The sequence below is a fragment of the Mytilus galloprovincialis genome, chromosome 4, assembly GCF_965363235.1.
Source record: "Mytilus galloprovincialis chromosome 4, xbMytGall1.hap1.1, whole genome shotgun sequence".
Lineage (NCBI taxonomy): Eukaryota > Metazoa > Mollusca > Bivalvia > Mytilida > Mytilidae > Mytilus > Mytilus galloprovincialis.
In genome coordinates, this window is record NC_134841.1 from 101,730,486 (window position 1) to 101,757,669 (window position 27,184).

General features: G+C 33.3%; 1 protein-coding gene across 2 annotated transcripts; it reads right to left on the minus strand.

Moving 5' to 3' along the window:
- Positions 1–4,273: 4,273 nt before the first annotated feature.
- Positions 4,274–16,036, minus strand: LOC143073647 (uncharacterized). 2 transcript variants are annotated; one of them, XM_076249336.1, is made up of 2 exons: positions 15,839–16,036; positions 4,274–10,430 (listed from the first exon to the last, which is right to left on the minus strand). In XM_076249336.1, exon 2 carries the CDS (start codon positions 10,426–10,428, stop codon positions 8,896–8,898), a length of 1,533 nt encoding a protein of 510 aa, XP_076105451.1. In that variant the 5' UTR covers positions 10,429–10,430; positions 15,839–16,036; the 3' UTR covers positions 4,274–8,895. The 2 variants fall into 2 exon arrangements, with proteins under 2 accessions (XP_076105451.1, XP_076105452.1); XM_076249337.1 differs by lacking the exon at positions 15,839–16,036 and adding an exon at positions 15,078–15,228.
- Between the last annotated feature and the right edge of the window lie 11,148 nt (positions 16,037–27,184).

Sequence of the window (27,184 nt, forward strand, 5' to 3'; positions counted from 1 at the left end):
GGGATAAACATAAACATTCGCCAAGTTCCGATTCCAGATTATCAATTCCAGGACATTTATTTGATTTCGGTGGGAGGCAACTACTTGCTGAGCAGCAGATGAAGTGATTAATGACTGAATTGTGTCTTAAATGTGATAAATGTGTGCATATAATATATTTATCTTTATATATTTGTGAAAAGCGGGTATGTAAATGTGAATGATTTATGAAGTCGTAACTCAAAGTTAATAAATTGCTAATTTTTTATTGATGTTTTGTATTGTAAACATTGCCATGTTCTGGGTGCATCTCTGGATGGCAGTATTGTTACTTCCGTTATATTATATAACACGAAACAAACTATTTTCTCATAAGCATGATAAAGTGATCAAAACTATTTTGAAACAACTAAGCCAATTATTAGTATTTTCACAAAATTTCAATATTATAAAGTTCAAGATTAAATTAATCAGATAAAAATAAAAAAGCTACCTTATATGGATACAGTGGCGGATCCAGAAAGGGGGGGGGGGTCCGGGGGTTGGAACCCCCTTATTTTGGCCGATCAATGCATTTGAATGGGGATATATAGTTGGAACCCCCCCCCTTTTATCCTGGGTTGGGACCCCCCTTTTTTTTTAAATGGCTGGATCCACCTCTGGGTAGAAAATATACTACCGTAAACATCATCTTAAACATTAAACATGTGAAAGTAGAAAAACAAATCTCAGATTATTTTATTTCTATTTGAGAAAAAAAATGTCGACACTGACGAAGACCAGTCATGCCAGTTGATGCGCTGAAATGTTTTTAATTTAAAACGATATTATTTCATCTTATTCGTATATGTATGTCATGTATTTTTTATCAGTACCATTGCGTAAACTTCAGACTATTACATGTATTATGACAAGTATTAAAGTGTAGTATCGTTAATTTCAGACGATCCGATATATTACAAATTTGCCTATAATTTATCTATAGTATATATTATCATGACTATGTTTTTTTGGATTGCAATGGGCCTTGATATATTTTGACCCTTTCTAAGACCCCGTTTACACTGACAAAAAAGATTGATCTTTACTAAGATCGATCTAGTAAAGATCGATCTTTGGTCCAGTGTAAACGGGTAAGATCGATCTTACATCGGACTTAAAAAGTCTACCTCTAGAGTTGGACTGGTCTTTTTAAGATCGATTTATATAAAGATCGATTCAATTTCGTTGCCAGTGTAAACGGGGTCTAAGTGGATGATATAATGGTAAAAGGACACTCTAAATGCCATTATAAACGTTATAAACCCCATTTAACATGATTATCGGAAACCTTCATCAAAATGTGAAGTTGATCGGATTACAAATTTAGGCTCAATCATGACGACAAAGAAATAATCCCTCTTTTATGCATTTTTCTGATTATTGAACTCGAACAATGTATTGATTAATGGAGTACAAATTCGTATTGTATCGGATGGAAAAGGAAGGTTCTGTACACACGTCAAGTCAAACTATTGGTATTTTTTACAAGCCCCCCCCCCCCCTTCCCCCCAAAAAAGCTCGCCCATTTCAGATATGAGAATCCGACAAATACCGAAAGGTGCATACAGGTGATAGGAAATGATGTTGATTATCTTCACATGTTTTAGAGTTTTCTGCATATTGGACCCATAAGTCAATTCTGTTGTTCTGAAGACCACATGAACATGCAAATTTGAACATATTGAAAAGTTTATGACAAGAAATTATACAAGTTTATTTTTACGTGTCCGCCTGACGAAAATGATCTCTATTTCAATCATAACTGAATATAAAACACATCTGTTGTATTCTTATTAATGGAACTCTTCATCAAAATTTAAGAAGGGTCCGAAAAAAAGAAAGGCGCTTACATGACAAATCGAAAACTATATGTCATTTTTGCTCACATGGTGTTATTTCGTTTCCAGAAATCCATCATCGTAAAAATGAAGACTGTGCAACTCTGAAACTGTTTGACTCTTTTCAATCAAACTCAGCCGAAGAGATCCTTACGGCATCTACACTTAAAAAAAATCTTTATGATATGACCCGCATACTATCCACCACCTCCGCCATTGTCAACAAAAGGGAAACGATAAAATGCAGTTAAGCAATTTTGCCAAAATCATGAAAAGTACAACCAACGAAATATTGACTGTTTAATTTAGTTATAACCTATCAAAATATAACAAACCAATATAAACCAAACGTGACACATACAGCCCTTAGTATGTCCATGTTGTAGTCTTAATTATATTCTGGTCTAGTAAGCAACATTGCTGCAATAACTAAAATAGAACAGTGTGTCTTAACAGTAATGTATTACCTTGTATCTTGAAAGTGGTAGTAGATAGGGAATTCTGACCAGGGGAAGTATGCTCAGAAGGTCAAGATGATGCACTGTGAGCAATGAGCAATGAGCAATGCAAAATTGAAAGACACATTGTTTGATCAAGCAAATTTGTTTTATTGCCATTAGTCAATAATATTGGGATGAATGCTTTCAATAGTAGCTATCTTGTTGTGTGTGCGAGAGTTAATAAAGGGTAAAGATTATTTTCACATAGTGTTTGTGCTATTTTGTAGATGTATAGAGATTCATTTCCCGCCAAAATTACAATTGCCATTACCTTAAAAATAGCACAAGGACCCTTCATTTTTTCTACTTTAATCGTTCCTTTATTTATATACTATCAATTTATAACAGTCTTTTTAAAAGTTTGTTATTTTTAAACAGAGTAGCGAACATCCTTAAAACGCTGTATTTTAACAATAAAAACATTTTTTTAACTAGGCACAGAAGATATGATTTCATTAGAACACACTAGATGCATTTCCTTAAAGAAAACAAAAATATTGCAAACATGGGACAATAAATATCAATATTGCATAGGTATGTCATGTGAGCATCCTATGAGCTTTTAATGAAAAAAAGAATTGTCAGAATTAAACAAAGAAATGTAAAATATGTTTTATTTGTCAAGTTTCATTATATAAGAATTTCAGACGGTTCAAAAACAGTTGAGCAATGCATGATTTAGTGGTGTCTAATACGGTTTTAAGCTATGGATTTGAAAATGTATAAGACCATTTCATCTCAATTTTATATATGTAGAACAACACACGAACCTGGCAAAATATATAGATCTCTGACAGTCAGGATTATTAAGGTTTAGGACATAGGCGAATCCAAAGGAAAGTCTGGGGGTCTAAGTCTCCATTTGTGGGGAAAATTGGTTGATTATATAGGGAATAACTGATGCATGATCGGAGTGGCCCTCCTCTTAAGGCAGTCAGTGTCCCCTCCCCCTTATAAAAAGTTCTGGATCTGCTACTACAGTACCTTGAACACATAATTTTTTCCCTATAAACCTTGTAGTTAAGGTATATAGGAAAAATAAATGTGGAGTCATATCTCCTACATCTCTTATAGAGAATAACACAAAGATGAAAAGGTTAAAATAAAATTCAGACCACGTCACATAAAAACATCACAAATTTCAAAGCACCTGTACAAACAACATATAAAAAGAGGAGATGTGATATAGTTGCCAAATGAAACAGCTATCCATAAAGACAACATGACAAATATGCGACACAGTGTGACCTTCAACCGACCAATGAAAGCCACTGGAATTCAGATTTCTAGCTATGGACAAAAACACTACAAATTATAATTTGTACAAATTTACATCTTGTACACAGCATATATAACACGCATAGTTTAAGTCGCTGTTAACATGTATTAATACATGTACTTGATAAAAGTTCGACTTAAATACATTCTGTAGTGCGTCAAACCAGGAAAGAACATATACGTCGTAAACACTTTACATCAGTGATCTTAGTGTCTGTTCAACGTAACGAGACTTTCAAGTATGAACAATTGACCTTGTATTATCAAGGACCTCTCTCTTCAACTTCATCATTCTGTCCATCTTTGCTAGCCAAGGGTTACGATTCACTCTACTCCTTGAGAGGAGTGGAGTGGATTGTAACCCTTTGCTAGTGCAGATGTATTCTGTCAAAAAATCGGTTTTCAGATTATATGCCATCTTAAATATTCATCTATATTAGGGAAACATTTAGATTAATTAAATATATCTATAAGTTGACGACAAGAAGATGACTGATGGTTAAACCATATGAGAAATGTGACGACTGAACCAGCTGTTGCTTTCCCTTATACAGGCATCATTAGTGTTGTAACTAGCTTAAATTCATTTGATATCCAGTATTTTTGTTTTTGATAGATCATAATAACTATACCAAATACATAAGCCAAATCTCTTTATAATATATATTACAAACATGCATGGAAAATAAGTAAAATATCTTTAAAGAATAAGCATACTTTACATAAATTCAAGATTACCTAAATTGCAAAAAAGATTGATAATTAGATAGCAACAATGATTCACAGAGAATCGGAGAATAATTCGCTGTAAATGGTTTAAATCTGTTGGCCCATAGTCTGTGGTCCATTAGCCCTTGTTATTTTATAATTAAGGTTGAAATCGTAGGAGTTCATCATAATCATAAAAATGACGTTTAATCCTCACTTTTATAAATCAACCAAAAGCAATGAATTTTAATTGCCATCGTATTAACTTAAAGGAATATATGACCAAATAAATCATCGATTTAATGCTTAGATACCCAAGACATTCTTTCACATTGCTACTGAGGAGAAAATATCGAACAAAAAATTCTTCGAAAATCATAGGTTAACCAAATCGTCTAGTCAAGGGAAAAGTAAGTACGTATATGATTGTTAAATGTTGGTTGCTCAAGCCGCAAGTCACACTGTCAAGTTTTACTACGTTTAAAAGTCTACGTTTCAACTACATTTTGAACAAAAGTGTCCCGTTATTTTGAAAACTAGGTTTTTTTAGGTGTGTGCTACGTTTTTATCACGTTTTGCTATGTATTAGTACGTGTAGACTCACGTTTTCACTCCGCATTGATACGTTTCGATACGTACTAACTGTGACGTTACGCACGGTAATGCGTTCGGATTAATATTATGTTATTATATGATTTAAGAACAGCAACCATTTGCCTATACAAAATAAAATCACCCAATATCCATATATCTACAGAAAGGCCCGGACATGTTTTTCTTATTTTAAGTTAATTCTATAAATTTTTGCACCATACATTTATTTTATTGAACACACAAATCTTACTTTTACGTTAAAAATTGCATGTCCGGCGTAACATTTTAAATTAAGTAAAATGCATTTTTCTATGTTCCGTTGTAATTTTGCACATAAAATTTGCGAAATTAAGTATATCAGCTTCCTATTAGATTTCTATTATAACATCATACCCGTTTTTTGGTATTGGCTGAAATTTGAAGCAAGCCTTCAACGAAATATTCAGCAGAGGAACCTGTCTTATTGTGTTATGAGAAAAGTTTATCAACATTTCAGTTTTATTATTATCCCTATAAAGTAATAAAATCATTCTAAAAGTATACCCAATAGAAAGTTCTGAAAAAGATAAACATTTCCAAAGTTTTAAATGTAAAAAAAACTTTTTCTTGAAGTAGAATTTTAAAAAATCGAATGTCTAGCCACAATGTCCAATCGTAATTTTTGTCCATTCCTTAGGTGAAACATGTTGTATAAATACTAAATGTGCATTTATAATACAAAACTAACATATTTATAAGATACAAACTATAAGTTCATACAAATGGCTAAATGATTCGGGTGGTTATACAAACATGATGACCTTACAATTTTTTTCGGAAGCATTCCCTATGTCTAGCCATTATGTCCAAGGGCGCCATTTTGACGTTTCTGCACAGTGGCGTCTTTTATACAAATACACACTATTTACGAACTGTTTAGGCAGTTAAAATGATGCCGGGAAATGTTCATTTCAAAATGGTCTGCTGAATCAAAATAACACTCAGATTAAAAAAACACACAAACATAAGGAATAAACCCTTTATAGACATAGGGGAAAAGGGGGGATAGGCCGAGGGATAGTTTCTTATGGACAAAAGTTTTCTAAAATCTAAAACACCTTTATAGATTAGAAACCGATTAGAATCCGAGGTACAATGGTCTTATAATTTTTAAAGAATTTAATAAATACGTATTTGTAAAATAAAACCATCAGTGCTAAAAAGATAGAGAAGTAGTCTGAAAACTCGCATAGACACATACAAATATTGGACAAAAATTAGTTTAATCTAAAAAAAAAAAACATTTCAACTAAAATCCTTATAAAAAGAAATATTACTGAATTATTATATGACCGATTTTTATTTAGATTTGCCCTAAATGTCTTAGTTTCAAAGATATAAAGCAAAAACTGCATTTTACCACTATGTCCTAATTTTAGCCATGTCGGCCATTTTGTTTGGTAGGTGGGGTCATCGGACACATTTTTAAAACAATATACCACAATTATGATTGTGGCCAAGCTAGTTTAAATTTTGCCCAGTAGTTTTAGAGAAGAAGATTTTTGTACAAGTTACAAAAAATGACCAAAAAGTTGTTAAAATTGACTACAAAGGGCAATAACTCCTTAAGGGGTTGACTGACAATTTTGGTCATGTTGACTTATTTGTAGGTCTTATTTTGCTGAACATTATTGCTGTTTACAGTTTATCTCTATCTATAATAGTATTCAAGATAATAACCAAAAACTGCAAAATTCCTTAAAATTACCAATTCAGGGGCAGCAACCCAACAATAGGTTGTCCGATTCGTCTGAAAATTTCAGGGCAGATAGATCTTGAACTGATCAACAATTTAACACCTGTCAGATTTCCTCTAAATGCTTTCGTTTTAAAGATATAAGCCAAAATATACATTTTACCCCTGTGTTCTATTTTTAGCCATGGCGGCCATCTTGTTTTGATGGCCATGTCATCGGACACATTTTTTAAACTAGATACCCCAAGGATGAATGTGGCCAAGTTTGGTTAAATTTGGCCCAGTAGTCTCAGAGGAGAAGATTTTGTAAAAGTTTACGGACGACGGACGACGGACGCCAAGTGATGAGAAAAGCTCACTAGACCTTTCAGGTCAGGTGAGCTAAAAAGGGGATATTTATGGTATTGATAGCGATGAAACACTAAATAAAATTGTCTGACTTAAACAAAAAACCATACCCCCTCCCCCTGTTTGAAGTTCAATGGCTGATCCCTTATGTATGTTTTGTTAAGAACAGTGTAATTTACATTTTATCTTTGAAACAAAATAAATCGAACGGATAGATTCCATGATTTTTAACCGTGACCTACCCCCTAACAAAAATAAACTATAATTAAAAGCCAATTATTCAGAGAACAATTGAAGGTCTTTCCATTAGTAAAGATCTATTTTGATATTGAAATATGAAAAATCAGTTTAAAATGTTAGTTCCTATGGCTTCATGATGTATAAATATGAATTTAAAGCAAAGGTCAAAATCTAGAACGTCCTATTAACCTATGACCTTGACCTCAATTTCACGAACCAAGGACCTTAAATCAAAAGACCCGAGGTCTTGAATATGTTTGGTTAGAGAGTAATATCACTTTACGTGTAATTCTAAATCTAAGATGGGCAAAAGCTCCCATTTATTGTGTGCACACCCTTTCAACTAAAATATACAAGTAAGGACATCGCAACTAACAATTTATGAAAAATTATTTGTCGATATGTCATACGGTATCTGAAAATCAGTGAAAATAAGCAAAAATCAATTTTGAACATGACCTTGACCTTTGACCTTGACCTCATTTTCAATTTTTTGGACCAAGGACCTCAAATCTGAAGACCCTAGGTCTCTATCACTTATGGTTTAACAGTTAGAAATGCATATTACTTATATCAAACATAAAAGGGGGAAAACTCTCATATGGAATCTATATACGGCTTCGGTCAAAATAAAACAGAACATCCTGAGGATATAACGAGGAATTTGATAAAATAAATTTGTCGGTTTCTTATACGGTTGCGAAGCCTTAGAGATCACAAGAAAAACAGTGTTCGGGGAGATAACTCTTATATTGGAAAGTATTCGGTTAAGCGGTGTCAGTTTTAAAAGCGTATAAACCAGTGGCGGATCCAGAAATTTTCATAAGTGGGGGCCCACTGACTTACCTAAGAGGGGGCCCGCTCCAGTCACGCTTCAGTGATTCCCTATATAAGCAACCAATTTTTTTCCCAAAAAGGCCCCCCCCTAAATCCGCCTCTGTAAACTGTTCGATATCATATTCCAAATGTCTAAGCAACATCTAAACATCTAAACAAAAAAACTGCGAAGGAAAAAAAAATTAGGTGGAAGGAAAAAAAAAAAATAATAATCGAAAGAAAACCAATAGGTCTTTCCACGGAAAAGTGGAAAGACCCAATAAAATTTGGCAAACCAACAATTTTTTTTTTAAATCAACAAACAAAAAATGAAATAAAAATAAAAATCCACGCTTTCTTATTTTCCTCCCTGAAAAATTCTTACCTATTTTTTTTATTTACCAATTTCTAGATGATCAATGCCATAACAAAAATCAGTTATTACAGTTTATTGAATAGCGCTAGCTCTAAAAAAAAATTATCAACTTAAGAACACCTTTCCAAATTCTACATATTTGTTTAGCAGCATCATACTGTCAAAAAACTGCTGAATTTCAAAGCGTTGACTGGATATCATTTTCCTGAATATTCACACATGTCAAATAATTAAAATATATTTTACAACTAAAATTCAAATTCCCACAAACTATTTTAAAAAGGCAAATATCTATAAACAATTATAGCACTTGTTTAGGATTGTATGAGTATTCCTTATATTAGATGGAAGATGAGCATTGAACACTATTCCAATGACTGAACCATTTCAGTATTAACCTCGTTTTCGCTTGCCACTATAATGGAAGATGCGCATTGATCACTACTCCAATGGCTGAACCGTTTCAGTATTAACCTCGTTTTCTCTCGCAACCTCACTTATCTCTCTGTTGGTTTCCATTTTCGGAATAGTAACAGTTAATGTTTGCTCTTGTTTGTTTTCTTTTCCATCTTTCCTAGCTTCTGACTGCTCTTGTTTGGTGGTATTATTGTCCGTTTGTATCTGAATGTTAGATGCCTTAGCAGCTTCTTTGTTGATGGACGAAAGGTCAAGTTTAAGGTCACTTTCGGTCATCTCAGTTTTATTGTTAGCAACATCATTCTCCTTATTAAACGATTTAACTTTAAGCATCTTTGATTGTTGAAACTTTGCATGACTTTCTGTCTCTGCTTGGGCCATTAAAGCCAGCTGCATTTCTATTCTACACATACCGCATGCGCAGTCTAGAATGTTTGTCTCACGGAAAGAAGATTTGTGACCGGGAGTCTTCAAATAAAAATTTCTGTCGTGAAGTTTTGATTGCTGATTGACTTTGAAATACGAACCGGGATCAGTCTGCATATCTGGAACTGGTACTGGACGAACTTCATGTTCCGATTTAGGATAGGCAAAATATATTCGTTTAACATTTTTTGGCGACATACTAGCTTGTTTACGAGGAGAATTTACCTTTCTTCCAGATGATGTGTACTTAGTAAGATCATCTAACGAAATACTATCCTCATCCGGGTAGCTGTAATAGTCGAGTATATTTGCCACTTTTCGATTATAATTTTCTCTCTCTTCGAAAACTTTTGTTTCATCTTTAAAAGTTTTTCGCTTTGGTCCCATGGCCAATAATCGTGGTTTGGTCAAATATTCTCTTCGAATACTGGCAAGATATCCGCCATCATTATAGCGCGTAAAATTGGACGTTTGTGACACTGGACTTGATTTATATCTTCTGAAATATATGATTTTCCCTTTGTCAATATACATAGTTCCCTCATCCGTTTCTCGCACCAAATATTTCCTTTGTTCTATTTTGTTAGAGTACTGGAGATATGTATCTTGATCTTCCTCACCAGTTTTCACTTTGTGGTGCTCACAACGCTTAATCGAATGCTGGATTTCTGTTGTTGCCATTGAAGTGTCTTTATTAATTTTTGCTTCCGGAGCAGACGTCTTACTCATTCTACCGTTTGGTGACGGAGAACGTGACCTGTCGTCTGCTACCATCATTGCTCGAGCTGAATTAACTCGTTGTTGAGTTTTAAAATGATCAATATATCCCGATTTTCTGTATGGAAAATAAGATCCCGATGGACTAACTGGCCTTTCAATGTGGTTTTCATTTTCTGAGATATCAGGTATATTTTGAATTGATCTTTTATTGGCAGGCGTTGGCGAAGTAATTGGTGGTCTTGGAGACTTATTTTCACTGCGAGGATGTCGAGGAGATCCCCGTCTCTGTGTTTTCGGAGATCCTGGTGGTGAGTGTCGAATTAGATCGTCTTCATCAACGAATGTTCGAACACTTAGCTGGTATCTTGGAGGGAGCCTCTTCCATAAAGTCCACGATGCTGACGTAGCCATGTCTGTAATAAGAAAATAAGACACAAATGTAAAATTTTATGAAACTCGTATATAACCCAAAGAACCGCAACTTACTTACACTGTTTGAATATGGGCTGCGAGTCATTTATTGGAACAAACTGTGCCCCTCTACTTGCCGACTTGTTTCTTTATTATTATGAGGCTGACTTCATGCAGGAACTTCTTAGGAAGAAAGAAGTTAGCAATATCCTTTAACTCTACTTTTCGCTATATAGATGATGTTCTTTCACTAAATAATTCAAAATTTGGTGACTATGTGGAACGCATCTATCCAATCGAGCTAGAGATAAAGGATACTACAGATACAGTTAAGTCGGCCTCATATCTTGACTTACATCTAGAAATTGACAATGAGGGTCGGTTGAAAACAAAACTTTACGACAAAAGAGATGATTTCAGCTTTCCAATTGTGAACTTTTCATTTCTAAGTAGCAACATTCCAGCAGCACCTGCATACGGGGTATATATCTCCAAATTGATACGATATTCCCGTGCTTGCATTTCCTGTCATGATTTTCTTGATAGAGGGTTGCTGCTCACAAGGAAGCTATTAAACCAAGAGTTCCAAATGGTGAAGTTGAAATCATCCCTTCGTAAATTTTACGGACGCCATCACGAATTGGTTGACCGTTATGGAATAACCGTTTCACAAATGATATCGGATATGTTCCTTACGTCGTAACTACAATCCCCTTCCCTTTCATGAATGTGACCACCGAATTAGACTATTTACCGGATTTGTTATCACATAAGCAACACGACGGGTGCTGCATGTGGAGCAGGATCTGCTTACCCTTCCGGAGCACCTGAGATCACCCCTAGTTTTTTGGTGGGGTTCGTGTTGTTTATTCTTTAGTTTTCTATGTTGTGTCGTGTGTGCTGTTGTTTGTTTGTCTTTTTCATTTTTAGCCATGGCGTTGTCAGTTTGTTTTAGATTTATGAGTTTGACTGTCCCTTTGGTATCTTTCGTTCCTCTTTTATCGTAAGAAAGGTACTCCAATTTTTAATTAGTAAATTGCTTAGTTTGAGAACGGGGTCATTTGTGTCCTAATTAAGACATAATCTTCTTTTATTTTTATTAACTGTTCACAATTCAAGTGGACGCTTTGTGAATGAAGTTTTATCTATTAATTCATCATACAAATAAAAAACTGTATTATACCATTCAGAAATACTAAAAAAAAGTTAATGTAAAGGAAGACGAGAAAAATCACATGACGAAGTTATCATTATTTCATCCTTATAAATTCTTCACAGCACTCTCTGAACTAAACTGCCGCTATATAGCCTTTTACCTCGATGCGGCGTAAAGTAAACATCAATCCACCGATATACCTGAATCAAATATCGTCAGATAAATTGTGTAAGGTGGCATTTAAATCCGTTATTTATAATTACTATAATGAGTAAGTTTGGTTAGTTTTGAACTTAGCTAAAAGTTTAATAATGAGTTCTTATTGACAAACACACTCCAAAAGCAATACAACTGTCAAGAACACATAATACAGACTACAAACACTTTGATAAAAAGACTAACAATCTTATTTAGGTTTAGTGTGCATATGAAGTTTTGTAAATGTTTGAAAATATCGTTTAATCCTCATTTAAACGATCGCCTCTCAAATATTTAACGTATCAAGTTACCAATTACTTTCTTCAATATTTAAATCTGGAAAAAATGTAAAATGAATGTCTTTAAAGGTGACAGAATTTTATGAAACTCGCATATATCGCAAAGAACCACAATTAACATACATAGTTGAAATTTGGGCTGCGACGGTGAGGGACGTTTTCGCTTTTTCATAGGACATTTGCGCTTTTATTTTTGGACACTTGCGCTTCAAATCATAGGACATTTGCGCTTTTCAAAAAAGGCCATTTGTGCTTCTTACATAGGACATTTGCGCTTTTGCAATATTTAGTTTTTATGAATATCCATTTTTATCTGGGCTTGGAACCGGCTGGCTTGACCTGGCAGAGTTAAAGTTTTAAAATCATTGCATACCACATTTCATGGCATATTGATCAAAGTTTATATACAGCTAAATCTAGTAAAAGAAAACATTCTCTAGAAGACATGAAAACACGTACATTCATCACAGGTAAGTTTTCGCTTGATATCTGAACCCCAAGGACTGAAAAAAAAATAGCTCTTGTTATCTGTTCTGACTTTTTTTCTGTATTTCGCCCATATTTCAAATGTTTCTCAATTCTGGGGTGCCTGTTCATCAATATCAAATCGTAATGTAATTCACCGACTGTTGTTAAATGATATTTTTCAAAAATATTTTGGTTTGGCATAATGAGTAAGTAGAACTGTTAATTAAAGTGGGCATGGAAGGATTCAGCACCATTTGTCATCTACGTAATACTAGTATTTCTTCTATTAAAATTACAAGTGGACGACTACAGGTAAAAAGCGCAAATGTCCGGTCAATTTAATTCAGGTGATTTAAAATTTAAAGCCCAAATGTCCATAGTATTTGAAGCGCAAATGTCCTATCGTTTTACAGGTAAAAAAGCGCAAACGTCCTCTGCCCGGCTGCGATTGATTTATTGTGAAAGAGGTATGCCAATTTTTAATTAGTAAATTGCTTAGTTTGAGAACGGGGTAATTCGTGTCCTAATTAGGACATAATCTTCTTTCACTTCATTAACTGTTCATAATCCAAGGGGCCGCTTTGTGAATGAAGTCTTATCTATCATCATACAAATAAAAAATCTGTACTAAATCATATTGAAATACTAGAAAAGAAAGGTAAAGGAAGATGCGAAAAATCACGTGTTGACGTAATCACTGTTTAAAATCCTTATAAATTCGTCACAGCACTCTCTGAATTAAACTGCCGCGATATAGCCTTCCCCCAATGCGGCGTAAAGCAAACACCAATCCATCCATAGATCTGAATCAAATATCGTCAGATAAATTGTGTAAGGTGGCATTTAAATCCGTAATTTATAATTAATGTAATGAGTAAGTTTGGTTATTTTTTATCTTAGCCGAAAGTTTAATAATGAGTCCCTATTGACAAACACACTCCAAAAGCAATACAACTGTCAAGAACACATAAAATAGAATACAAACACTTCGATAAAAAGACTACCAATCTTATTTAGGTTTAGTGTGCAGATGAAGTTTTGTAAATGTTTGAAAATCTCGTTTAATCCTCATTTAAACGATCGCCTCTCAAATATTTAACGTATCAAGTTACCAATTTCTTTCTTCAGTATTCAAATGTGAAAAAATGTAAAATGAATGTTTTTAAAATTGCCTCACGTAAAAAAAATTGATCGCAGCAAATATACTTAATTTTGAAAGATTAAAACTACATTGGCTAGAAGTATAGGGAAAGGGTTGAGATCTCACAAACATGTTTAACCTCGCCGCATTTTTACACCTGTCCTAAGTCAGAGCCTCTAGCCTTTGTTAGTCTTGTATTTTATTTCATTTTAGTTCCTTTAATGTTTTGAAAAAACATAAACTATATTGGCTAGAAGTATAGGGGAAGGGCTGAGATCTCACAAACATGTTTAACCCCACCACATTTTTGCGCCTGTCCCAAGTCAGAGCTTCTGGCCTTTGTTAGTCTTGTATGTTATATCATTTTAGTTCCTTCATATGTTTTGATGTTTTATGTGAAGTTCATTTTCACTGAACTAGTACACAATTTTATTTAGGGGCCAGCTGAGGACCACATCCGGGTGCGATATTTTCTCGCTGCGTTGAAGACCCATTGTTGGCCTTCGTCTGTCGTCTACTCTTTGGTCGGGTTGTTACATCTCTTTGACATATTCCCCATTTCCATTCTAAATTTTATTTGTACATTTTCCGTTTTTCTTCAACGTTTATCTTTCAATGAAAAATTAAATATAACTGCAAAACACCCATGGCAGAGAAACTGGGCATAGAACTATGATCAACTTGGCCTTATTTCAACAAGGCTAAACATTTAAACCCTTTCCAAAAAAGGACGTCATGGGTAATGAACGGCATGCGCGCAGCCACGTCCGGTCGGTACAGTGTCGTTAAATCCAATGCATAGCATAGATGACATGCTACGCTCTTTGCATGTCAAAGAAACAAGACAAGGGTCTGAAGTTTGCCTGTTGCAAAGGTAAATAACTTCACCTTATCTAGTATACCCTGAGGTAATCATATGTTCTGTCATTCCCGTCGCTTGGTCCACTATTCAGAATATCTACATATCGTATCAATTGTTCATGGAATATATATGACATACTTGTCACTGTGCTTCAAGTAAGTAACAATTAGTCAATCATAAGACATAACATCATAAATTGCCATTTAAAAGGTTATTTCCAGTAACTGACTACAAATTTACACAGAAAAAAAAATCATTTTTAAAGTATGGCGAGTTAATTATAACATAATTTGTTGAGTTTCAAGTTTGTTAGTAAATAACTCTTTACGTTTAAAATTGAGAAATGTTTTAGAATTGCAAAAATCACATTTGTTAGTATATTATTTAAATTAAATAATTTTTGTCGTGTTCAGGTGGCTTTAAACTATTAAAAAAATATGTATCAATTTTTCTTTATTGAAAAGTGTTATTTCAATTTAGCACATTATCATTTAAATAAAATACAGGATCTAAAATTAAACTTACAACTTTGAGAATTTTAATTCCTCTGCGCGACTATATTGAACTATGTCACTATATTCAGTTCAAACGTCAGATAACCACATAAAACACATAATTGTCTAAAAATTTTAACGAACTTCATGCAAAGGAAGATATTAGGTATTGTGAAAAGAATATAATACAAGCTGTCAAAATATCACTTTTACTCCACTGTGTACAGCAAATTTTAAAGGTAGAGATAGGTAATTAAAAAGTATTTATCCATACAATAGCTGTTTGTACCAAAATACCACTTTTATTTACCTATTTATCTAGGACGTTTTCACTTTCTTTGCATAATGTTACGATTCCGTGAGCATAGTACAATATATATATAGTTTATATTCCAATTGTCATTTTTTGTTACTTTTTAAATTTTAAATGGTTAGTTACTTGTCAAACAATATAACAAGTATGCTTTGAAAAATATTTTGTAAAGTCCCGTTAAGTTATTTTGCATGGCGATCTTCTGATCTTTTACTGACCAGATTATAGGATTAAATATAAAAATCCATTTTCAATTTAGAATTTATTGTTCAGTATTTTCTTTCTTCTGTCTCTTTCGATTCATTACTTGTGAGGTTATTCTAATATGGGTTAATTCTATTTATCTGCATGCCTTTAATCTGCTTTATGTATTTAATTCTCTTAAATATTCAAATCAGCATCGTTATTGTCGTTCAAAATGCATCTGTTTCTATTTCTATCAATAATACTCAAATTAAATAATAAATCTGTATACTTACTTGTTTAGTGGAATTCACAGCATTGCAGATTCACTCATCAAAATGTCATACATAAGAAAACTTAACACATTTTTGGACGGGTCAATAACTCACAAAAAATAAAAAGATCGACTTGCGTTTTATAGTTATGTTAAAACGACCCCAAGACAGAGATCGACAAAAGTTCTTTTAGATGTACGATTTCATCCCAGCAACCAAGCTTATCAAACGTTTTGGCAATCACTGTACTATTAATCTAAAAGCGATAATGTGTATTATACGTCCTTTGTAAGGATATCGCTCCTTTTATTTGTGCTGAATGGTCACTAGTCCAAGTGTTTGACGTTCATTATAGCTTGATATTGCAGACATTTACAGATTTGTTTGTTTAAAATGTTAGAAATGTTTGGTTTTTACCAATTCATTCTGTATTTTTGAAACAAAAGTAAATAAAAAGGTATAATTTTAGATGTATATTTATTTCAAAAAGCGAAAAGGGTATCGACTTAAATCATAGGAAAGTCGGAGAAACTATTATTTGAACACTCTATGACGTCTATAATTTGAGATAATTAAACTGATTTGTTATTCTAATATGTAAATTTCAAATTTCACTTCCTTTTTATTTCTAAACCTATTCGTTTAATAAAGGCAACAGTAGTAAACCGCTGTTCAAAAGTTATAAATCGATTTGCAGGAAACAAATTCGGGTTACAACCTAAAAGAGAGGGAAACCCATCAACTATAAGAGGAAAACAATGGAAAAATGAAACACTGAAGTGCAATAAAAGCAAATGTCAACATACATAGAAACGATATTTCATAACAAATGGCATATGCCTGACATGGTACAGGACATTAAAAAACAAATGATTGGTAAAATATTCCTTTATTCAATGCTAGACACCATTGAATTGAATGCCTAATGAGTGGATGCTGTTCTCCGTAGTCTGCTACTATAGTTAATTTGTTTGTATATCTTGTTTTACCTTTAATTGCTTTATATGTTTATGTATACAACTAACAACTAACAATAAGGTATCCAAATATGCATTTATATAATAAGTTGATAGAATATTTCCGACTGACTAGATCTAATGAATTCACGTTTTGTTTAAGCACGCGATTTAAAGAAAGTTTATCACAACTACCAACAATTACTTATTATGTTCCTATCAAAAAATCATCAATGTTATGTTTTTACTTTTTTTGTTTGGGTCACTCGGTCGTCGTTAATCATTCTAGGTCATAATGACTTACTATTGAAATATAAGCATAAAAACTATATTTAAATAATGTGTGGACTTTTTGGAATGATTTAGAGGTTGAATGCATTATACAAATGAAAATTCAAAACGAATAAATGTCTTAAAATACGAGCTCCACTGTACAACATAGAATTCAAACACATTTTATTACATAACATTTATTACACAAATCATAAAGCTAGCATTATCTTTAATATTAACTTTACTTTTCGCAATATAAATGATGTCCTCTCTCTAAATCGGTTTGGTGACTACGTTGAACACATCAATCCCACCAAACATGAAATAATGGATAACAGTTACAGAAAAGTATGCCTCATATCTGTCTTACATCTAGAACAGAAATGATTGAGAACAAAACTTTAAGACAATAGAAATGAGTTTAGCATCCCAATTGTGAACTTTCCATTTTCTATGTAGCAACATACATTATATCAGCGCATGTATATGGAGTATATATCTCCCAGTTGATACTATATCATAGGACTTGCTTTTCCTATCCTAATGGTATTGCTTTGCTTTATAAAAAAGAATGGCCAACGTAGATACAAGTATCTTGTCTTAGGGAGGGATAAATCCTACTTTGTAAAGGACCACTCTGATTCAAACAAAAAATTCTCTGAAACCGATATTATCAAGATGCTTGATTTCTTGATTGACAACATATTTTCTACGTTCAGAGGACGTGTTTTTCAACAGACTGTCGGCATTCCAATGGGAACAAACTGTGCCCCTCTACTTGCCGACTTGTTTCTTTATTATTATGAGGCTGACTTCATGCAGGAACTTCTTAGGAAGAAAGATAAGAAGTTACCAATATCCTTTAAATCTACTTTCCGCTACATAGATGATGTTCTTTCACTAAACGATCCAAAATTTGGTGACTATGTGGAACGCATCTATCCCATCGAGCTAGAGATAAAGGATACCACAGATACAGTTAAGTGAGCCTCATATCTTGACTTACATCTAGTAAGGCGTGGTCATTTACATCTAAGATTTGATGGTCAGTTCTTAATCAGGTTAATGCTCTTTCATCTTGATTAATGTGACACTGTATACGATACATGAGTTGCACAGTTGAACTGCAATAGCATTTGCAAGTTTATCCAAATAATATAAGACCATTAATCAATGCCTTACATAAATTAAGAACAGATATATATAGCTCGATCTTGTGAGAAACTTTATATTGGTCAGTCGTTTTAAAGAGTTTGAAATAACAAGTTGCCTTATATTTGAGAATGAAATAACATGTAGTTTTATATTGGAATTTATAACTGTGAATATTATCTATACATGTACTGTTACAAGATTAAAGATGTGAACATTAAGTAGACTTAGTTATACCTGCAGTTTTAATAGTGACTTTATGAAGAAAGATATGCGAGTGCTAGTTCCCTATATATATATATATATATATAGCGGGCAAGATGGAGTTATCGATCCCGGATACATATTCCCGAAATAATGACATGTAGTTCCAAAACACACACAAACACACACAATAAAACCCCGTTATACTAGAAATTGACAATGAGGGTCGGTTGAAAACAAAACTTTACGACAAAAGAGATGATTTCAGCTTTCCTATTGTGAAATTTCCATTTCTAAGTAGCAACATTCCAGCAGCACCTGCATACGGGGTATATATCTCCCAATTGATGCTGGGATGATATTCTGTGCTTGCATTTCCTATCATGATTTTCTTGATAGAGGGTTGCTGCTCACAAGGAAGTTATTAAACCAAGAGTTCCAAATGGTGAAGTTGAAATCATCCCTTCGTAAATTTTACGGACGCCATCACGAGTTGGTTGACCGTTATGGAATAACCGTTTCACAAATGATATTGGATATGTTCCTTACGTCGTAACTACAATCCCCTTCCCTTTCATGAATGTGACCTACGGAATTAGACTATTTACCAGATTTCTTATCACATAAGCAACACGACGGGTGCCACATGTGGAGCAGGATCTGCTTACCCTTTCGGAGCACCTGAGATCACCCCTAGTTTTTTTGGGGGTTCGTGTTGTTTATTCTTTAGTTTTCTATGTTGGGTCATGTGTGCTGTTGTTTGTTTGTCTTTTTCATTTTTAGCCATGGCGTTGTCAGTTTGTTTTAGATTTATGAGTTTGACTGTCCCTTTGGTATCTTTGGTCCCTCTTTTACTTGAAAGATAATAACTTTTCACAAAATAGTATCGAACAAAGAGCTACATTTGGTGAAGTTGAAATAATTTTTTCAAAACTTTTACAGGCACCAACCTAAAGTGGTTATCCGTTATGAAATATGTGATTAACAGAGGACGACACCTATGTTCAAATTGTCGTAAGAACTAGCTCCCATCCACTTTTCCCGTATGTGACTTACCGTATCAGACTTATCACCGGGTTTGTACATACATGCGCAACACGATCATTGCCACTTTAGCAGCACGATCTAAATATCCATCCGAAATATCTGAAAACAACCCTGGTTTTTGTGGGGTTCTTGTTGTTAAGTCTTTAGTTTTCTATGTTTCGTTTTGAAAACTGTGGTATTTATTTTTGAGTATATCTCATTTTTTAGCCATGGCGTTGACAATTTTCTGTTCGCAACTTATTTTGGAATGACCCTTTGGTATCTTTCGCAACAAAAAATATTTAACATGTTTTAAACTTTTTTATTTCACTACTCGTTCTTCTTACATCTATTTTTTTTGTCAAGACATTTACAATGTGACAGCTAACCACGTTGGTGAACTAATCATTGTTACTAACACTTCTCTACGAAATGTGTTATCAAAAAGTCCAGAAATATCTTGAACCTAAATCCATCAGTTCGAAACACATCTCCAATCACTGATGGATTCAGTCAAGGACCTGAATAGGTCTATTATTACTAGTGTTACAATCTTTAAAAATCCAATTGTTGCAAAACATTTGTTCTACCTCCATGACATATATGTTGTTGTCCTCGCAGATAAAGACCCAAACAACATAGTTTTTGTGTGTAAATCAAATTACATAAACTGCTTGCTAAATGAATTTGATTTTACATTTTGCTTGATCTTTTATGTGCTCCAAAACATTTTTCTAAATTATTATGAGTTTGAATGCCCCTCTGGTATCTTTCTCCTCTCTTTTATATTTTATGACATAAATTTGATTAAAAATCAAAGCCTGGCCTCAAGAGGTGGCGTGCATCAGATACCGGTATGGGTACTAAAAATTTAAAAGTTCTTTTAGAGTACATACAGTCTAAGACTCCTTCATCTTGCAATAGTATTAAGAGAGGAATAAATCTTATTTACAAAAAAACACTTTGATTCAAACTGACATTATCAAGATGCTTATTTTGTTGTTTGACAAATTATTTGTTGCGTTTGGAGGACGTGTTTTTTAACAAACAATCGGAATTGTAATGAAAACAAATGGTGCCTCTCTTCTTGCCTATTTGTTCCTTTTTTAATATAAGGTGGACTTCACCTATTGCGCCCCTTTAATAGCGGACTTGTTTTTGTACTGTTATGAATCACAGCTTACGACCAAACTCATATTAGAATGAAATTCAAAACAGTGTAGCTGTGGCCATTGATTGACACATGAAAATCATCCATTGACTGGGACAATTTAGGTGAACGTTTGTATGTAACGACCAATGCTCACTATGTACTTTTTAAAGACACTTAAACTATGGGGTCACCAAAGGTTCTCAACACCTAAATAAAGTAATTCGAAAAATTAATCAGAAAAAACACGATATTTTGATTTATATCAATTATATAAATCAAAACACAAAGGTTATTCCTGATTAATTTTTCGAATTATTTTATAATTAAAGGCGTTAAGAAACCTTTGGTGACCCCACAGTTTAAATGTCTATCGTAGGTACGTCGTGAACAGTGGTCGTTACAGACAAACGTTCACGTAAATTGTCCCAGTCAATGGATGATTTTAATGTTTCAATCAATGGCCACAGCTACACTGTTTTGAATTTCATTCTAGTGACCCGTCTAAATTGCATTTAATTGATAAATTCAACAACACTAACCGTTATCTGTTTTTTTTTTTCGTTAAATAATCAAGAATTTCTAAATATATTGCCGAAATTTACACAAATGTAACTTACTTCAAATTGATTAAATTTAAACGGTAATAACTGTCCTTTTTTTAGGTTAAGATATTTCGGTTGTACACGAGAAACTCCACACTAAAATTCTTACCCTATTCTTTATTTTACCTTTTGGATGGTGATGTTCCTTTTACAGTGTTTATATTTCACAACTAGTTCGCTATACCCGTGTCTGTTGTGATGTTTGTGATTTTAACTAACGGATCTATGTATTACTGGGTAATTATTAAACCAGAGATTTCGTTCCCATAAATTTCTTTAAACCTTTACTAAATTCTTTCATAGATATAAAGATTTGGTATTGAAGTTTGGTTGTACCTGGAGAAAACTTATTTCAAACGGGATAGCACATCCTCACTTTTACAGTAATATTGTTTACCGTGCCCTGAAATTTTGAAACAATTCTGGTAAACTTATCGATCCTTTAAATAAACTTTTTCTAAAAGGTTACCAATTCAATACTTGAATATTGTTTTTATTGGTATTAATATTGATTTTGTTATCAGTAAATTAAAAGTTAACTAAATAAATTAGTAATATTATTGTTATATACATATATACATTCATCTACAATCTGTCGATACTGTATCTTGGCATTGCACAAGGTCATGTTTTTATTGACTGTTTATGATGTCCTTACACTAAATCCATTGGATATTGGATGTGTACTGATTGATAATTTTGTCTTAGATGCATGATTTTTTACCAGTTGTTAGTGGCTTAGAACTAGCTGTCAGTAACAATTAGGACTCTCAGACCAGTACTTAGTGAGTAGAAGTAAGCAGTATCCTTTAACTTTTCTTTTCGCTATATCAATGATTGTCTCTCACTAAATAACTTCAATTTGGTGACTTTTGGTGACTATGTTTGACGCATCTATCCTATCGAACTTGAGATAAAGGATACGCAGTTTAGTATGCCTCATATATTTACTAACAACTTAAAATTGACTATGAAGGTCGGTTGAAAGAAAACTTTAAGAAAAAAAAAAGGATCATTTCAACTTCCGAATTCTAAACTTTCCATTTCTATGTAGCAACATTCAAGCATAGAGTATATATATCCCAATTGATGCGATATTCAAGAGTTTGTATTTCCTTTCATGATTTCCTAGAAAGAGGGTGCTGCCCACAAGCAAATTATTAAACCAATAGTTCCAAGTTTGTATTAAAGTTTTACGGACGCCAACACGAGTTGTTTGACCGTTATGGAATATCTGTTTCACAGACGATAGCGAATATGTAACTTACATCGTAACTACAGTCCTATCCCCTTTTCTGTCCCGTCCCGTCTACGATAGTAGAGGGGCATTATGTTTTCTGGTCTGCCTCCGTCCGTGCGTTCGTCCCTCTGTCCCGCTTCAGGTTAAAGTTTATGGTCAAGGTAGTTTTTGATGAAAATGAAGTCCAACCAACTTGAAACTTAGTGCACCTGTTTCCCATGATATGATCTTTCTAATTTTAATGCCATATTAAAGTTTTGACCCCAATGTCACGGTTCATTCAACATAGAAAATGATAGTGCGAAGTTCAGGGTAAACTTTTGATTAAAGCTTTTGGTCAAGTTAGTTTTTGATTAAATTGAAGTCACATCCACTTGAAACTTAGTACACATATTCCCTATGATATGATCATTCTAATATAAATTCCTAATTTAAGTTTTGACTCCAATTTCACGGTCCATCGAATATAGAAAATGATAGTACTATGGACACATTCTTGTTATGAATGTGACCTATCGAATAAGACTTATCTCGGGTTTGTACTAACATGAGCAACCCAACGGGTGCAACATATGGGGCAGGATATGCGTACTCTTCCGGAGGACCAGAGATCACCCCAAGTTTTTGATGGGGTTCGTGGTGCTCAGTCTTTAGTTTCCTATGTAGTGTTTTGTGTACTAGTGTTCGTCAGTTTGTCGGTTGGTCGTTTTCTGCGTTGTCAGTTTAATTTTCTATTCTTCAACCTAGCGAAGTGAGAATAGTACAAAAAGATTAAAATTGAGAATGGAAATGGGAAATGTGTCAAAGAGACAACAACCCGACCATAGAACAGACAACAGCAGAAGGTCACCAACAGGTCTTCAATGCAGCGAGAAGTTCCCGCACCCGGAGGTGTCCTTTAGCAGGCCCCTAAACAAATATATATAGTTCAGTGTTAAGTAACGCCATACTTAACTCCAAATTGTACACAAGAAACTAAAATTTAAAATGATACAAGACTAACAAAGGCCAGAGGCTCCTGACTTGGGACAGGCGCAAAAATGCGTCATTCGTTTTATTTTAAAGTACTTTATTTTCATTAAAAAGCAAATAAATCAAAAAGAACAGATAAAATATCAAACATTTTTTTTAACTTGTGACTTAACCACGGTGATAATAAGTTACTGTATTTAACAGCACATTCGTAAATTATTTTGTTGTTTGATTATTTGTTGAATAATTTTTGAGATTTAAAATCTTGGTGTATTTATTTGACAAATCAAGTTGAAAAACTAAATGCCAATCGCACAGGGCATTCAAATAAACTCGTCATAGACGATTACATGCGGCCACAAACACAAACAACTACGAAGAGATTCGATCGGACATTTAAGGAACAATCATTTTGATAAATATAATTTAATAGAGGCTTACAAAAAAAAAGTAAAATTACAAAAATACTGAACTCCGAGGAAAATTCAATCAGAAGATCCCTAATCACATGGCAAAACCAAATGATAAAACACATAAAGCGAATGGACAACAACTGTCATATTCCTGATTTGGTACAGGCATTTTCAATTGTAGAGAATGGTGGATTGAACCTGGTTTTATAGCGCTAAACCTCTCAGTTGTACGACAGTCTCATCAAATTCCGTTATATTTACAACGATGCGTGAACAAAACAGACATAATAAATAAAATAATCATAATATGGGTACAGTCATTACAGGTAACACGTTCTTTGAAAGAATTGTTTTCTCCAAATGTATATAAAAGACATAGTGCAGCAGACTTAATGCAGTTATCCGTCTATTAAAAACAAAAAGAAGCTGGCGTTAAAATTTATATTCACGTTTTTTCCTCTGAATCACTCAAAATTTGATAACTATGATGACTGCATTTATCCAACATGAACGTGACATAAAGTACACTACAGATTTAGTTTAAACATATTTTTTCACTCAAACCAACAAGGACCAGACACAAGTAAGACATACAAATGAACTTTTCCACAATACAATATATATATATATATATATAAAAAAAAATGAGTTTAAGCATACATTATTATATTATATATAGCTGTACTGAAAAAAGGAAAGGGAAAGAAAATAAAACGAAAACGATGACGATGTTGATGATAATGCTGATGATGTACGTTTCACATATAAATATATAATGTTGTGGTATGAGTGCCAATGAGACAAGTCACAATTTGTAAAAGTTGACCATGATTATACAAGAAAATTTATCGTCACTATACTGGATACCAAAACTTACCAAAACTCCGTATAAAAAACGATACATAGCTGGATCATCAAAATGTTCGACTAAACATCTTTCTAAAGTACTAACTACTATTCTTTCTACAGTTAAAGATGGGCTTCAAAAATATTGTGATGAGATATATTCTACCAGTGGTGTTAACCGGATGTGCAATCTAAACAAACTCAAGATCTACTGCAAAATGTATATCACAAACTCAACATTTAGGCTTTTGATATTTCTACGCTTTACATTACTATTCTCTATGCTCAACTGAAAGATCGACTTCACCATCTCATTAAACAGAGTCTTTAGTATAAGTATGGAAATCGTAGATACAAATTTCTTGATTTGGGTTGTAATAAATAATAATTCTTATTTTGTGAAGAACCACACTAAATTTTCCAGAAAATATACTGAAGGAGATGATGTTATCAAAATGCTGGACTTTTTGATCGACAATGTATTTGTTTAGTTTGCAGGATTGATATTTCAACAGACAGTCGGTATTCCAATGAATACTCATTGTGCACACCTACCTGCCGATTTGTTTTTGTACGTGTATGAAGTAGAACTCATTAAGAACCTTCTAAAAGACAAAAAGAATAAGCAACTTGCGATATTATTTGATTTTACTTTCTGATATATTGATGATGTCCTATGACTGAATAACCCATACTTCAGCCAATACTTACAACTCATATATCCCAGTGAACTTTAGAATAAAGATACTACTTATACTAGAAGGTCTCTTTCTCAATATTGAAACAAATGGACGATTTCTCAACAGTAACATACCCTCTGTCCCATCGTATGGTCTTTACACATCTCAATTGATACTTTCTGCTTGTGCATGTTCATACTATACGGACATATATAAGAGTGTGCTTCTTACGCAGAAATAGCATGCAAAGTTATGAGAAGGAAAGATTAGAAATGACACTCCGTTAATTTTATAGACACCATCACGACTTTGTTGGAGCATGCTATTTCTGTACCTATCCTATTTGTGTGAATAATACGCAATTTTAGACGACCCTTTATTTTCAAGTTGAAAATTTGATTTTTAAACTAAACGGAAACATTTAAAAACACTGGTCTTGGAATTACAAGAGAAGTCTCATTATATGTTTTTATATTTTTTTTCTCTTTTCCATAGCTCTATTTGATTATATCTTGATCTTTTTTTATAGATAGTCATACGAAGTAGTTAGATTGGAGTCTTGTATAATCTTTCCTAGTTAAAAAAAAAAACAAAAAACGATTCAAAATAATGCGTATTATTCACACATGTGCGATCTTCTATCTAACTATGGATGAGATATGATTGACTACATTTTAACCCGGGACAATTGATCTGTGTCAGTCAACTGCGATGTTTTCCACTCATGTCTGAGAGTTGTTTTTATTGTCAGAGTCGTTGTTTTCGATAGTATTTGATTGTTTTTTTTTTTTTGTCCACGCGGTTGTGTTCGTTAATATCAGACTGCTAAATTTTGATTTAGGAAATGAATGATATAGCAAATCCAATAATTTATTCACAGCCAATTTATACTTTTGCTTTTAGTGTTTGAAATATCGTATAATACATACATGTTGTATGTCCGACTATCTTCTTTTCAGACTGTAAATTGACCTCTATAGATCTTTGTTAATTTGTTTGTGTCCTGGAGTTAAAGTCTCATTTTCACCGAGTCTTGGTCTCTTTTTAAAATTGAGAGAAGGGGTTTTGATGTAAGTCGAAAAGTTTGTGATTATATTTGTGCATGTTTCAAATCAAATTCAAAACTTGAAGAATCAATCTGACCGTCAAAAGAAAAGTACGTCGTCCGTAATAATGATTGGAGTAAACTATTGGTACCAACATTTACCTCTCTTATTTCAAACTTCAAACATGTGTACATGTACTAGTTTAAAAAATAGAAACTACATTACAATGTAGGAATCAATGAAAGAAAATAGTTAAAGCATTTAGGGCTATACCGATTTTAACTAAATTCCTAAATAAACTCTTGCCAAAAGAATGTATCTTTACGATTAGATAGTTACTCCTCTTTTTCTGCCGAAACCCCACAAATGAAAAAGGGATTTGTATCAGATTTTTGATGTCAATGATAGCAACAAGAAATAAAAAATAATTTTATCGACAGGCCCCATTTAATGACAAAACTGAGGTTAAGTCGGACATGTATTTAGTACAGCAAAGTATTTCTTAAACCTGTACCTATAATTGTGATCTTTACTGAACTTAAGTTCATAACACTTTTTAGAAATAGTATCTGTAAAAAATCAGCTTACTCCATAAAAAGGTCAAGTCAGTTTGAACCACAGCTATTAATACATTTTTAGACATCAAGTGTTGCATAAAAAAATATAAATGTTAACTTAAGTGAAATTATGAAAATTCGCATGCCGCTGACATGTTAGATATTAATTGACTTGAATACCAAAAAAAAAATCCGTTTAGGCTATATGAAAAAAAGAAGCAAAATTAATTCTCAATGTTCACTACTA